General features: G+C 37.5%; 1 protein-coding gene across 4 annotated transcripts in view; it reads left to right on the forward strand.

Annotated features, from left to right (window-relative positions):
• Positions 1 to 14,716, forward strand: part of PIP4K2A (phosphatidylinositol-5-phosphate 4-kinase type 2 alpha) — a 107,007-nt gene that overhangs the window by 62,980 nt on the left and 29,311 nt on the right. For all 4 annotated transcript variants that reach the window (XM_027658709.1, XM_027658708.1, XM_027658710.1 and 1 more), the window contains one exon: positions 9,883 to 10,035. In XM_027658709.1, the coding sequence (XP_027514510.1) occupies positions 9,883 to 10,035 (153 nt within the window). The remainder of the gene's footprint in view (positions 1 to 9,882; positions 10,036 to 14,716) is intronic.

The following is a 14,716-nucleotide window of genomic DNA, read 5'->3' on the forward strand; positions in this document are numbered from 1 at the left end:
CTGTCTCTCTGATATGCTTCTTAATCAATAATCCAGGTCTAATTCATCCATATCCGTGATTCCTGAAGTCTTGTAAAAAGAAAAAAAAGGATGAGGGGAGTTGCGAGCTTGTCTTGTTGGGAAGCTCTGCATGGACCAGAGAGCACCATTGTAACTGCTGCCACAGAACAGCGAGACCGTGTGTACAGCGCTCTCTTAACAGCAGTGAACAACTGCCAGGCTTTCCCACTGACCTATGATTTCAGTCATCACAGAGCATCATCTGTGCACTTGTTTTTGCCTATTTGTTCATGCAAAGCTTGCCCAGAGGCACTCTTAAATAGCCTAGGATGTGATCTGATTTGTCTTTAGGGTGCGTTGAGCTTGCGAAGCTTGTTTTAGCGTTCCACAACTTTCGGATGAGATCACAGTACCAGAAACTGTTGTTTGCCTTTGTCCAGACATCGTGAAATGGGAAAGGTTTAAATCAATGAGAAGCTGTTAAACCAGTCAGTTTGAAAGATTACTGTTCTTCTAAAGCTCTCCATGCTTTACCACCAGAATTTTCCTATTGCCCTTTTTCTCTTTTTTAGGAAAAGCTCTGACTCAATGACAATTTTTATTAGGCTCCCTTTTTAGATTAGTTACACAAAGTATTTGTATTACATCCAACACATAGTTCATGTGTTCAAAGTTTTTAAAATACAATCTTGTCTGCTAAAGTAGCAGTTAGAAAACAATGACATTTACGTTAGTCGTGCAAGAGATTAGAATGAGCTAATTAAATTGACCTTTAAATCTCTCCACCCTCTTGGAGACTGGGGCTAATCCTTGGCCTCCCACTGTGGAGATAAAAATTCGTGCTGTGAACATTTTAAGCAAAGTGGGCAGCGGAGGAAGAGCCTCACCAGCAGTTTGTCTTTGAAGAGGGGGGCAATACTTTACCAGTTATAAATATAGCTTGCAATTATGGTATGAGTGGGGGGACAAGTTCTTCCTGTACTTTAGTGGCTTTGCTCCACGTGTTTTCCTCACAAAAATGGTTTCAGTTGGAAAAAATAACTCCAAACAGCTTAACTTACTCTTAGAAACAATCAAAATCTCTCTGGAAATTAGCTTAGTTTTTTGATATCTGGTATTGGTAAAACTAGCATTATGAGTAATATCTTTACTGTTACTTAATTACAACAGGCTGCTGTTTTTATTGACCAATGTGCAAGGTAAAAATAGACTTCCAAAGGATAAAGTATTAGGTGGCATTTTAGCTGGCTTCTAAGGACTCTTAAGGATGCCTCTTACAAAGTATTTGCCTTGATATTTTGTGTCTTGGATTTTAATCTGCTAATTATTGCAGAGCTTTATAATTAAAAAATTAAAATTTTATAAATAATAGATGATTAAATGACAACAATCAAAATTTAATTGTCAATGAGCAGTTGACATTTCATGTAGTGAAAGATTGCAGGAAATGCAAAATCCATCCAAATGTCGAAGTGGGATAAAGACAAGGATTTTGTACAAAACCCACTTTGATCACCTGGCATTCTGAGCCCGTCCAAATGAGATACCTTTTAATACAGCCAGCTGAATACTTACATGGATGAAAAGGAGCACAGAACTACAGAGGTGAAGGCTGTGTTCAGGGAGGTAGTAGCTCTGAGAAGGAACAAGAGGTCAAAAAGGACAAGAATTTAGCAGTAGAGTGACCTTCAGACTAGAAGGAGTAACTGCACCCTTGGGTGGATAGATTGAAAGGTATAAAAATAAGATCAGACAGATCTCTAACTTCTTTTTGACATCTGTTTATTTTACACCTGAAGTTGATACTATATATAGTTTTGATGCTAGTCTTCCTTAAAAAAGGATGTTGAAATTTGGATATAGAAAAAATAGTGTCAAAGGAATTTAAGGACAGAGAATGTCATGTGGTTGGGAGTGACAGAGTTTGACCTGCTGCACTTGAAAAAATTAGAGTTGAGAAGTAAGCAGTATGTGAGTATCTTTGCAGAAAAAGAATACTAGGTACTTCAAGAATGACTGGAAAAGAAAATAATTCAAATTCGAAATTAGACCCACCTTTTCAGCAACACAAATTATTAAATACTAGGAAAACTATAGTGGTGAATTTTGGTCTTTTGAAGTTGGAAAAACTAAAGACTGTCTTTCCAGAATTGGTACCTTAACCAAAAGCAGATATTGGAGTTCAGTTTAGGAAGTGCTGTGTGAAATGAAATTACTACTGATGGGTAGCAGTTGCGTTGGATTCTAGTTTATGAAATTTTGTCGAAGGCTCCAGAAGAAGCTCCTGTGAACTTCAAAGAACTGTGGATCACGTCCTAAGAGCACCTGTGGAAAAAACCTTTTTCCTTATGTAATATGCATTAACTTTTTTAATCAACAACTCTTTGGGAAGTTAAATACAAGTAAGTGGTGTAGCTTTTAGTCACTTATATTTAAAGCTATATTTCTATTATTTTATCAGAAATTAATTCCATGGTATGGGACAAATTCTTTGTGGTTCATAGCATCTCAGCAGTGAAGACCAGATGAATATTTCTAGTTGCCTGCTAGTTAGTGAGAGGTGATATTTTTTATATTAATTTATGTAAAAGCAGTGAGGCTTGTCAGAGGGAAACAATTCGGGAAAGAGAGGGATGTATGTAAAAGAGATATTTATCTAGCAGAGGTATCTGTGAGCTTGGCATGTGAAATGTGTCTTCAGTTGTATAAGTAATTACACAAGTAATTTAGCGTAGTCTTTAAGTGACCTCATGAAAGTATTCACACTTTAAAAGTACAAAACCTTTTCTTTCTCCTGAGACCAAAAAACCAGCAGGCACAAGATTAAAACTTCACAAATGAGAAGTGAATGGGGAATTGGCAGAACATACACACTTGGAGCAAGAGACTTGCAGTGAGTTGCTAAGTGAAGTTGTTAAGTGGAACAGGGTATGCGTGGCTGACAGATGTTTTAATTGTGCCAGAGGACCAAGGCACACCGTGGCCGAGTCGAAGGCTGAGCAAATCTGAAGAGGACAGGGCACTCTGACCCTCATTTCTTTGAGTTTTGAGCTCTCTAATGCTATCACATAAGCAGATGATTTTTATTGACTTAATAAGACTAATGCCTCCAATGTTGTACAGCTACCTACATGTTCTACTGGACAATATGGAAGTGTTATGTTGTAGCAGTAAGTAATAGTAATGGGGTCGGTAGATCATGAAACTTGTATCTCTTGGAGGGTAAGAGTCGGGCATTTATTTGTCTCTATCTGAAGGTTATCCTCTCAGTTCTGGCTTTGTGGCTCATAGATCTGTGCGAAGTGAGGAGTGGCTCATTTCCCATCTGTTCAGTTTCCACTTAGTCTTCCCCTAATTAAGAAGCAGAGCCAGAGGGAATTCAATCTGGTATTTGCCATGATGTATCTGTTTCTCCTTTCCCCCTCCCTTAACCCCATTTATATTTTCCTTTTGGAAAAGGGAGATGCTTGAGTTTCGTTCTATATTTCCTTCCTACTCCACTATAGATGACTCTCCTAAGAAGGAGGTATTGTTACTGGGGACGGCTGAGTGCTGGACACAAGGACGCAGAGGAAAAGCCCTACACTGCTCTGTTTAGGCAGGTTCAATCAGCTTTGCTTCCAAGGAATTTGTGCGTGGACGTTTACAGTATAACTGATCTTACTTTTTGTACAAATCATCACTGAAATTTATCTGTGTGTTCTGGCAAAAGTTGTCTGTATCACAAGAGTGTTTTACCATGTATTGCCTCACAAAACTGCATTCAACAGTAAGAGAAAGGTTACACAGTGTGTCCAATAGCACTCTGAACAACAGGGCAGTACAATTCAAGTAAATGCAGTTTTTTAGTCTGTCTTGTAGTAACACCAGAACTACTACCCATCAAACTGCATAACTTTCTTACTATTGTCAGCATTAATATAAAGTTGATCGACTTAAAAACTTGAGCTAGATAGCCCCAGAATAAGTTAAACTTTTTTACTTATCTAGATAAATCTAAAGTCTAACTTAAAAGTGAAATTGGATGTTAACTGTGGTGTTACTGATATTTTTGTCTGGTATTTCTTAACAGTTATAGTTATAGGTGGCTGTGCTTCAAAGTGGCTTAAGTGTCTTCTTGACCATTTTGTGTCTTAACTTACAAGATAAACATTTTCCAGTGAAGAATCTCTTTAATTCTAATATATGTACTATTAACTTATTAACTTGGCTCCACAAGATGCAAAATGCTTTGATTTTTCTCTGAACAGTCTAACAGGTAAGTTAGCTTCACCTACATCAAAATGGAAGGATATTAGTGGTTTTAAATAGCCATATTGTTACCTCTTTGAAGCCTGTAAAATCTTCCAGTTAGATCGTTTCAGTGAAGCTGTTTCTTGATCTTACTTGTTAATGATGATTTACCAGTGCAGGCCAATTCTTGTCATTCCTCTACTTAAAGAGTCATTGTTGTCATCGCCAGGCAACAGCAGATGTATTATACTGAAGACTGATTTCTATCTGTAAACAAATCTAACTAGTATAGTTGTGAGGTAGGATATTTTGCATGGTACCTGGAAGCTTTACTTTAGAAGGAATTTTAACTTTTCTCTATTCACAGAAGTGACAGTTAACCATTACAAATAAAACTGTCCACATACAAAACTCAGCCATGCATTTATCAGCACAAGAAACTGGCAATTACCAGTAATCTGCACAATATGATGCAATTAGATTTTTCTTTCCTGCTTTTTAAGCCATACTAATTTAACAAACATAGGCAAGTCTCAAAAGAAAACACAGAAAATAGTAATATTAAGTGTCTTCCATGTTCCACATGCTTTCAAAGTTCAAAGTAACTACATTTTGTATCTTAAAAGCGCATTATATTGAGAGAGTTATGACAAGAGTGGAGATTTAGTAAAAATACTGTCAAAGAGGTTGTTTAAAAAGAGGCTGTTTTTTATTTAAACATGTTTAATGTTTAAACATCTGATCTTTATTACTAGAGTCAGAATATTGTAGAGAGGGCACTCGGGTTATCTGTGCTTGTATGGAAAGATGCTGCTTAGCATAAAGTTGGTTGGTTTATTCTAACAAATTAATATGCATGTGGTAAAATGATAGCTGTGTGCTTTCTTAATTAATCTTGATATAGATAACTAATAATAAAATAGCCGTCTACTAAAAAATAAATGCATCACCATTTATAACCCATTAAAGCATTAAGAAAAAGTAAAGTGCAGCTAAATAATTATCTACAGATGTATTATATTCTCTTGTTGGCAACATCTTTGGTATGATAGCTGTATTTGCAAATTAACTTGTCATTATAATTAGCAATCAGGCAGAATTAATTTCCATTAGGAAAAAAGCTACTGCTGGAAACGACAAGAATCTGTAAAAAGTCAGTGACTTTTCTAGCTTTTTTCTAGATGATTTAAAATATTACTTTAATAATTTCTATTTGAATCTGACTAGCTTTTGTATTTTTTTCCCGTCTAGCCTGAATTGTAATGAAAGAACCATGATAAACATACTGGTAGTTCATTCATTCTCATAGCGTAACAGCTGTCTACACGTCTTTTAAATACCCGCAGGGATGGCGACTGATCCACTTCCCTGGGCAGCCTGTTCTAATGCTCCACAACCCTTTTGGTGAAGAAATATTTCCTAATACTTAATCTAAACCTCCCCTGGTGCAACTTGAAGCCATTTCCTCTTATCCTCTTGCTTGTTACTTGGAAGTAGACACTGACCTCCACTTCACTACAACCTTTTTTCATGTAGTTGTAGAGAGCAATAAGGTCTCCCCTCAGCCTCCTTTTCTCCAGGCTGAACAACTCCATCTCCCTCAACTGCTCCTCATCAGATTTGTGCTCCAGACCCTTCACCAGCTTTTCTGCCCTTCTCAGGACACGCTCCAGCACCTCAGTGTCCTTCTTGTAGTGAGGGGCCCAAAACTCAACACAGGATTCGAGGTGCAACCTCAGCAGTGCTGAGTACAGAGGGACAATCACTGTCCTGGTCCTGCTGGCCCCACTATTGCTGATACAGGCCAGGATGCCACTGGCCTTCTTGGCCACCTGGGCACTGCTGGCTCATGTTCAGCTGCTGTTGACCAGCAACCCCAGGTGCTTTTCTGCTGGGCAGCTTTCCAGCCACTCTTCCCCCAGCCTGTAGCCATGCAGGACAGGGCACTTGGCCTTGTTGAACCTCCTACTACTGGCCTCTTCCCATTGATCCAACCTGTCCAGATCCCTCTACAGAGCCTTCCTGCCCTCTAGTAGATCAAACATTCCCATTGGTCTTGGTGTGTCTGCACACTGACTGAGAGTGCCCTTGATCCCCTCATCCCTGTCATTGATAAAGATATTAAACAGCACTGGCCCCAGCACTGATCCCTGGGGAACACCCCTGGTGACCAGGTGCCAGCTGGATGTAACTCCATTCACCAACACTCTCTGGGCCCAGACATATGGAGAGTTTTCTACCAATTGAACAGAACACACCCGACCAAGCCATGTTTCTCCAGAAGCTGCTGTGAGAAACAATGTGAAAGGCTTTACTAAAGTCCAGGTAGACACAACCACAACCCATCCTTTATACACTAAGCAGGTCACCTTGTCACAGAAGGAGATCAGGTTGGTCAAGCAGGACCTGCCTTTCACAAACTCACGCTGGCTGGGCCTGATCCCCTGATTGTCCTGCACATGCTGTGTGGTGGCACTTAAGATGATCTGCTCTATAACCTTCCCTGGCACCGAGGTCAGACGGACAGGCCTGTGGTTCCCTGGATCTTCCTTTCAGCCCTTCTTGTGGATGGGCATCATGTTCTTTAACCTCCAGTTGACTGGGTCCTCCTTTATACCAGGTGCTCCCAGGTCTGAATTCCACTCATATCTGAAAACCTCTTGATGAAGGATGTTAAAATAAACCTTAAGAGTATTTGAAATTTTGAGTTCAAGTCCTCTTTCACATTTTCCTTCTTTTCCTCCTCCTTCAGAGGTTTGGTGGCAGACTAGCAAGCACACTCTTTTGCAGCTTTTTATAGGAAAACAACTTAGGTCTCCTGCCAGGTTAATTGCTTTCAAGGTTTATACCGTATGGGTTACAGTTTGAATACTAGGGTTCTATGGAAAAAAATACATTCAGAAAACTGTGGTTACTGCTTTATTGCAATAGTTAACCTCAGAATAATGCACCCTTTTCTGCTGGGAACAGTAACAAGTAATTACTCAGTAACCTTTATTATTACTAACTGAATTATAGCCTAATAACTTAGCAGTCATTTAATTCACCACATACATTAATGGTTACCCATGTGTTTGCTTTTTTCATAATTAAAAATAATTCTTATGTTACATCATATTTTTGATTTGTGATGAAGGCAACTGAATTTGCACTTTTTTTTTGGTTTTGAACTTTTGTTATCAGTTCTTCATCTTGAACTACTATATACAGGCCTGGAAACAAAACCAAGGTCTGAGTGTAGAACAGAAAGAGTTTCTACAGAGTATGGCTTCTAACAACAACTCTATTTATGCTTCAGTTTGAAAATTAATGGAGTACTGGTATCAAGTATAGCATTAAGAAAATTTAATTATTTTTATAATACTTGTTCCCTTTAATAGACTTCAGTGGTGGAGTGGTAGGAAATTAATTTTAATATAAAAAATCTGAAAACAGCTAAGGAAAACTGCCATGATACTTAAATTCTCTTCTCTACTATTTTCAATACTATATGAAGTGATGATGTATCAGGACTCAATCTGTTTAAATTGTCTGTCCAAAAGCCAGTGCAGAGAAGGAACTGCAATGTCTGCAGTGGTTGTCCCTAAAGCTCTGTTCTGGTTAGTCTAGAAAAAATTGTTGATTTATAAAGCACCCATGCTTTATAATCACTCTTGCTAGTGAATAGAGAGGATAATGGAGAAAGGTGTCACTTTTTATCATAGACATTAGTAATTATTCTAGTTCATTATACAAGCCTAGAAATATAGATGAAGATGATTTATTTCTCTTACATGTAATTAAGGTTTTCATTCTAATAAGCCCTTATAGAACTGTGTGCTTTTAGGTGATTTAGTGTTATTCCTACTACTCCTGAGTATTTCACTTGAACTAAGTAACCTGGTGGGAAAATGGTTTTATTTCATATAAAATTGATTTTGGAAAGCACCCCACAATTGGGATAAATTTAACTGTGCTGAAGGCCAGTTGAAGTCAATGGATCTCCAAAATATGGAGACATAATTGTATGTGTTCAAATGCCACCTTAAGTTGGGACTGTAGGTACCCTCATCTCTTGGTTGAGGTTACTAATTTATAGTAATTACTGACCTTCTGTCACAGGGGTTGAATCTGTATGTCCAGCTCCTGCTGAAGTCCATAGAGCTTGTGAACAGGTTTAACAATGGTTAAAACTTCCAAATAAGACATAGGTTCTACAAAAAGAAAGTTTTGTGGGTTTGATACCTGATTGTGGTAGATGGGAGCGTATTGGTAATTACTACCTGAAAGCATCATCATTCTTCCAGTGTAAATCTGTTTTGTGACTTAGTTCAGGGTGCCTTATTAAACCACACAAACATCTCATTCTATAGCTTTTGGAGCTGAACCTTTGCTGTTCAGGAACTGCAACATTTATATATAAAATTTTATTAAAACTTCTTGTGAAAATAAAAAGACTTTTCACCTAGCAGGGAGAACATTATGCTGTGTGACTGTGAAAAGGGAGGAGGTGTATTTCAATTTACCAAGAGCTATTTGTGCACTGTGGTACAATGAGGGACAATAGCAGGAGCTGGGGTATTCTGCTACCAGTAGGGATATACCAGATGGTTACTGCAAGTTTGTTTCATAAACATAGAAGTGTTCCAGCAGTCTGTAATTAACTGGTTTAACCTTTTCAGTGTATGTCCATATTTATGGAAGTACACAAGGGATGTAAGAACATCCTTGTTTTCTCATGGCTATGTTGCTGCTGTTACTACTTATTAAAACAAAAAAAAATAATTGTGTAATTCAAGTATATAACAATTGACATAAGTTTTTACTGGTAAAGAAATATGTTTCCAGCCAAAAGCAAGTTGTTATACTTTGTTTAGTTTTGTTGTTTTTATAAATATAAAAAAAATCTACTCTAAATACTTCTTATTCTCTGAAAAAAAAGCAGAGGGCTTCTCTTGCTACTGTTGAAGCACAGGTAATCTCAAAATTCAGTCTAAAAATGGTCCCTGACCTCTAGCAGTTTTCCTTCTAACTGCTATACAGTCATTAGTTAATCTTCCCTTCTTGAGACTGTGTGGAGGTAGCTCTATTTTACAAAAGGAGGTACTGTACAGTATTATTTGCTTAACTCTGGATATGAAATCATTGGAATAGCTCTGGTACTAGAACTCAGAAATTTACCTGTGATATTGTTTATGTACCAGATGACACTGTCTCAAGAGCACATCCTCCTAGTTTTAAAGTGATATTGTAACTATGGATGACTCCTCTATTTATAATTATTGTGGTGTATAGATGACTCCTCTATTTATAATTATTGTGATATAACATAGTTTTCTTTTTGGATTTTTAATTACTGTATGCTTTCTTCCCAGAAGCTGATATTGTATACATAACAAAGTGCAATAAATTCTTATCGAATGTTGAGGATGAGTTTTGAACCACTGATGGGCAATACCTTCCCCCCAGACATGCTTTTGTTCTTGGAATACTTCTGAAGTGTTTTCTCAAGATAATGTAGTCTGTGAATAAGTGTTTTGCAGAATTCAGTTTGGTGCGGATGTATTGGAAAAGATTTTAAAATAAATGTAAATTGTTTATATTTGTTCTAATTAAAAGTTACATACTTTTGCCTGACTTGATGCTTTTTTTGTTTTAAATAATTGACAGAATTCATTGACAAGAAGTTCACCCCTTGCCAATGATTCCCAAGCACGCAGTGGTGCCCGCTTTCATACATCTTACGACAAAAGATATATCATCAAGACTATAACAAGTGAAGATGTAGCAGAAATGCACAACATACTGAAGAAATACCATCAGGTAATACATGAACTCTATCAGCGTGTGGGATCTCTTCTTATATATTATAATGCTAATCTTTTTTATAGTCTTAAAAGTTTGAAATGAATAATTATGGGAAAAGAGTGACTTCAGACTTTTTCCCTTTTGCATCAGCAATTTATTGTATGCCTGCAGTTCACAAGGCTGCACTTCTCTAAATATCTGTGCTAGCTTTATGTACAAAGTTATGTCTACATGATGCAGAGATACTTACTTGGAGGCCATAAGCTCCTTTGTCTTACTAGGAAGGTGGTCTTTCTTTTGGCTAGTGGAGTTCCAGGCTTGAAGCTACTTAATTCTGGACGTGCTTGGAGAGAGATGTCTGTGTACGTGTGTATGAATGGTGCAGGTGGCCTCTTTCTGATCTGATCACTGAATGTTCTTTGTGTCACTTAACAACAGATTTCAAAGAATTAAAGTTGTATGAGAAATGAAAAATTGAATATCATTAATGTAAAATTCCTACTAATAAAAAAATTGGTTTTCACAATGTGAATTTTCATACACAACAGTAAAGTCAAAAGGTAACAGTGGAGATCCCTCAAATCAACCTTGATAGCTGCCATAGTGTGCCAGTGTATAATTTGTGTGGATGGCATAGGGGGGAGCAGAACTTGGGAAATATGAGAACCCTTAATAAAATCAGTGGTAGTTTTCTTAGCCCCAGATCTGTTTGAATAAGTTCTAAAGCTGCAGAAGTCAGAAAAGCCTCTAAAAATTGCCTAAAATATGCTACCCAATAGGAGGGTGCGTTTGTCCTTCTTTCCATATTCCTTCTCTCTTCCTGAAGTTGGGATTTCAAGTAAAGACTTCATGACATTAGGGGTTGGGCTTTTTTGTTGTTGATTAGGTGGTTTATTTTTTGTTTTATAATGTTCTTGTTTGTTGCAGTTCTTTTAATACTGCTACTTTTGTAAAACCGGTTTTAATTCTGAGGTGCGAGGGAGACAAGCATTCTTTCCGAGTGCTTGGGATTGAAGGTATTGCCAGCCATCTTTGTGGGTCTCAAAGGGAGATCTCTGAATGCCCTCCAAGTCCAGAGTAGCTTGGGAAACCTTCAGGAAGTTAAATATGAGCTCTTTTTCTCTCTCTGCTTGTTGTCCTTCTGTTTAAATAACATGTAGGACCACCATGTGTTTGTTTTAATGTGAATAAATATCACTGTCACAAATACTTCTAAGAAGTCTGTTAATCACAGTTTTGCCAAAGAGAAATTTTAAACCATTACCTAATTGTAATTTGGGGGTTATTTTTTATGACTTTTCAAAGTTACAATTTTAGCTTTGCTCTGAAAGGGTTTGATCTGTGAGGCAGGCAGCAGAATTAAGGTTTTAGTCTGTTTCATATTTGGCATTAGAAGCTAGTAATAATGATCCAGATTTTGAGACTTAATCCAGCTGAAAAGTCATTTTGCTTTTCAAAACAGTAATCTTCTTTCAAGAGTGTGAATGAAGACAGTGTTAAGATGAATGAACTTAATAATTTGGAATCTTTTTTCATTAATGCTTTCCAACGTCAGGGTTCATAATAGGCTAGGTTACAAGGAATAATGATCTGAAAGTTATCTCTACCAGGCATCTAATTTCACTTTAGTCTAGAAAAACATTAATATAAAAAAGCTCTCATTGGTGCCTCTAAAAGATTCATAAACATACAATTTGTATTTCTTTTTGTCTCAGAACTTGAAAGCACTTTACAAAACTATAAATGCAGAAGCACTCAAGTACAGAGACAGTTTAATAATTGGACTTTTCAATGAAATTAACTAATTTCAGTATCTTTAGCAATGTACTGAATAAAATCTAAATTAAATCCCACTAGCTCTGATGACGGCTGATACAATGTCCTCTGCTTTGCTGCTGAAAGGTGAATGCTTGGGATCAGTATGTACAGCGGTTTGTCCTGCCATTTCTCTAGATGTTTTTCAGACAAGTGAAGCTTGTCTTCACCTGCTTTTCAAAGTCTAGAGAACCCAATGCCCTGGTGGAAAGGTATTAATAATTCCCTTGACCAGGTCATCCCACACAGACTAACCTTAGATTACCTTTCTAGTCAGAAACAGTGCAATACCAGATACCATCCACTGGCACTTGAGCTCATTAGTGGTCCCTACTGTGGTTTTGCTTCGGGCCAGCTTGCTGTCTCCTGAATAATTCTGGGCAAGGATAAAGGTGTTAATTTAGATGAGTTAATATTACGAGTTGAAATATGAGCATCCTTTTTTAGAGGAGAGCTTAATAACTTATGTGTGAGTTGTTCCATTCCAACTAGAACTGAGGCCAGAAGACAATCCAAGACCTGTCTAATTCACTTGTATGGATGTAACTTCATGGTTCTGTAAGGTGGCATAGTTGCAGTAGTACAAGACATTTCACATGTTGTACTGGTACTGCTGTAGAAGTCTTTGTCAATAAAACAAGTTTTCTTGAGTTCACATTTATTTTGGCAGACTCTCTTCTGCCAGTAGAGGAAATGTCAAGTTCTACTTGAATTCAGTTCTACTGAATTACGTACCTTACTGTCCAGTATCTTTTTTAATTGTTAATAATTACACACTAAATTACCAAATACGGGAATTTTAGGGACAAGTGTGCTTGTTAGCTTTTCTCCAATTTCAGTTCACTGTTTGCCAGCAGGACTCACCAGATATGTGAGAATTCCTGGCCCAGCTGTGTTTCATAGCCCAGATGTGATTGGGACTAGTTTGGGACTTGTAGTGGCATACCCTTGCATCATACGCTGTGCCAGTCTGCTCTGAGAACAGAGCTGAATTTGAAAAGGTTCAGCCTTCCAAGAAAGGGAGTGTGCAGACATGTTCAGACTCAATTACATAGTACAGGGCTCATCCTGGGAAGAATAACCTTTCTCAGGTGCTTGAAGGCTAGGGAGGTGATTCATGTGAATTTTAGAAGACTGTTTCTCCCTCGTTAGAGATCAAGTAGCCCCAAAGGAACTGAAGTTAGATCATCTGCCCATTAGGAACAGTGTTTTGTAAACTTTCAGTACCTTGCACCCTCTTTCACCTGTCCAAGAAGGCAGTAATTATCTTCCATTACTAATGACATGAATATGAGTGAAATTCATACCATTTATGACAGAGCATCTCTTCCAGGTTTTGTTTTTTCATCTCTACAAATTCATTCCAGGTTCCTTCCCCAGGCTGAAACTCTGAATGAGTTTCATTTAAACTATAATATTTACTCAACTGTTTCCTTATTAAGGCTAACAGCTCCAAGCTGTTAGAATCATTCTGGACCTTGGAAGTACCTCTGTCCTTGCTAAGGGACCAAACAAGCCTTATCAAGTGTTTTCCAAGACTACTTGAACTGCTTAACAATAAACACCAGAGGACACCTATCTTGAAACACAGAATACTGGGGCAAGTCAGAAGTGTGAGAGACTGAATATGACCTTCATTTACCAAAACAGTTTTCATCCTTGGCATTTCAAAAAGGCTGTCCTTTTCCTTACACCTTTTTGAACTGCAAAACTACCAATGAGGCATCTGGAGCTTGTGTGGTCAGCAGAGAAATGTAACATGGCAGCTTTTCCCATGAACCTCCAAAATCTAATTCCAAGTACCAGTGATTTTTTGTGAAGTCCCCAAAGGGTTAGAAAGAGAGATGTAGACTGGCACTGGAAAGTCAGAATAAAGGTTATTTTATCAGTAACTGGTGACTATACATCATGGAGATGTATAGTTCACAAACCCATCCAGTTCTTTTAGTCCTTTCTCTCTCCATCTGTCAGAAGGTGCAATAACCTGTCTGTTCTTTGGAGCTGTGAGGAACCGAGGTTATAGTTACACAGTCTGTATACTCAGGTGTTTACAGAAGGAGCAGGAATAGTTCATAGCCTGTAAACACTTGCAAGTTTAAAAATTCCAAATCTAGATTGGTATTCTTAAATCATCAAAGATAATCTGATAAAAGATCAAATTCCAAGCCTAGGGCTACATGCTAGCAATGTGTAAATAACTAAAAGTGCACTGGGCTTGAAGGCATTTCAGGAGAAGTTACTATAGAATCATCATATAAGTATGTATATCAATTCTGAATTAAAACTGTTGAATTGTAAATAATAGTCCTGAAAATTGTAAATTATACTTGCAATGCAAAATTATGAGTTGCATTCATTCGTTTACCCTATCTGATGTGATGCCTTGTTTTTTAGTGGCAGTCAGGCCCACAACCTCAGACAGATGGTGAACACTTCAGTCTAAACACTGACGCTTTCTGTCAACTCATCAGATGAGTCTGACACTTTTAGTACTGAGTAGAAACACTAGAGATTATTATTTTCTTTCCCAAAGTTAAAAGAAGAAAAAAAACAAAAACAAAACACCAGGCAAACAGGGGAAATAATGCCTTTCTCCGTATCTAAAGTTACGAAGCATCTCGTTTTTTATGACTAGACTATGAAGTCCATCATGCATGGGTCAGCCTTCTATCTGCATTTGAAAGACAAAATGGCCTAGAGTGTGTCAACCAGCTAGACTTCAAAGTGTTATGGTAAATACAAATATGTATATATATATATAACGTTTGATTCTTCTGTGAATCTCTATGCTGGCCAGTTTCTATATACAGTAATATTTTCTGATACATAGTGTGAAATACTACTTTTAGTCACATTTTAATAATAATTTGCAGTAGGTTTG

The sequence above is a fragment of the Corapipo altera genome, unplaced genomic scaffold (genome assembly GCF_003945725.1).
Source record: "Corapipo altera isolate COAL_440 unplaced genomic scaffold, ASM394572v1 63, whole genome shotgun sequence".
In the NCBI taxonomy this organism is placed as follows: domain Eukaryota; kingdom Metazoa; phylum Chordata; class Aves; order Passeriformes; family Pipridae; genus Corapipo; species Corapipo altera.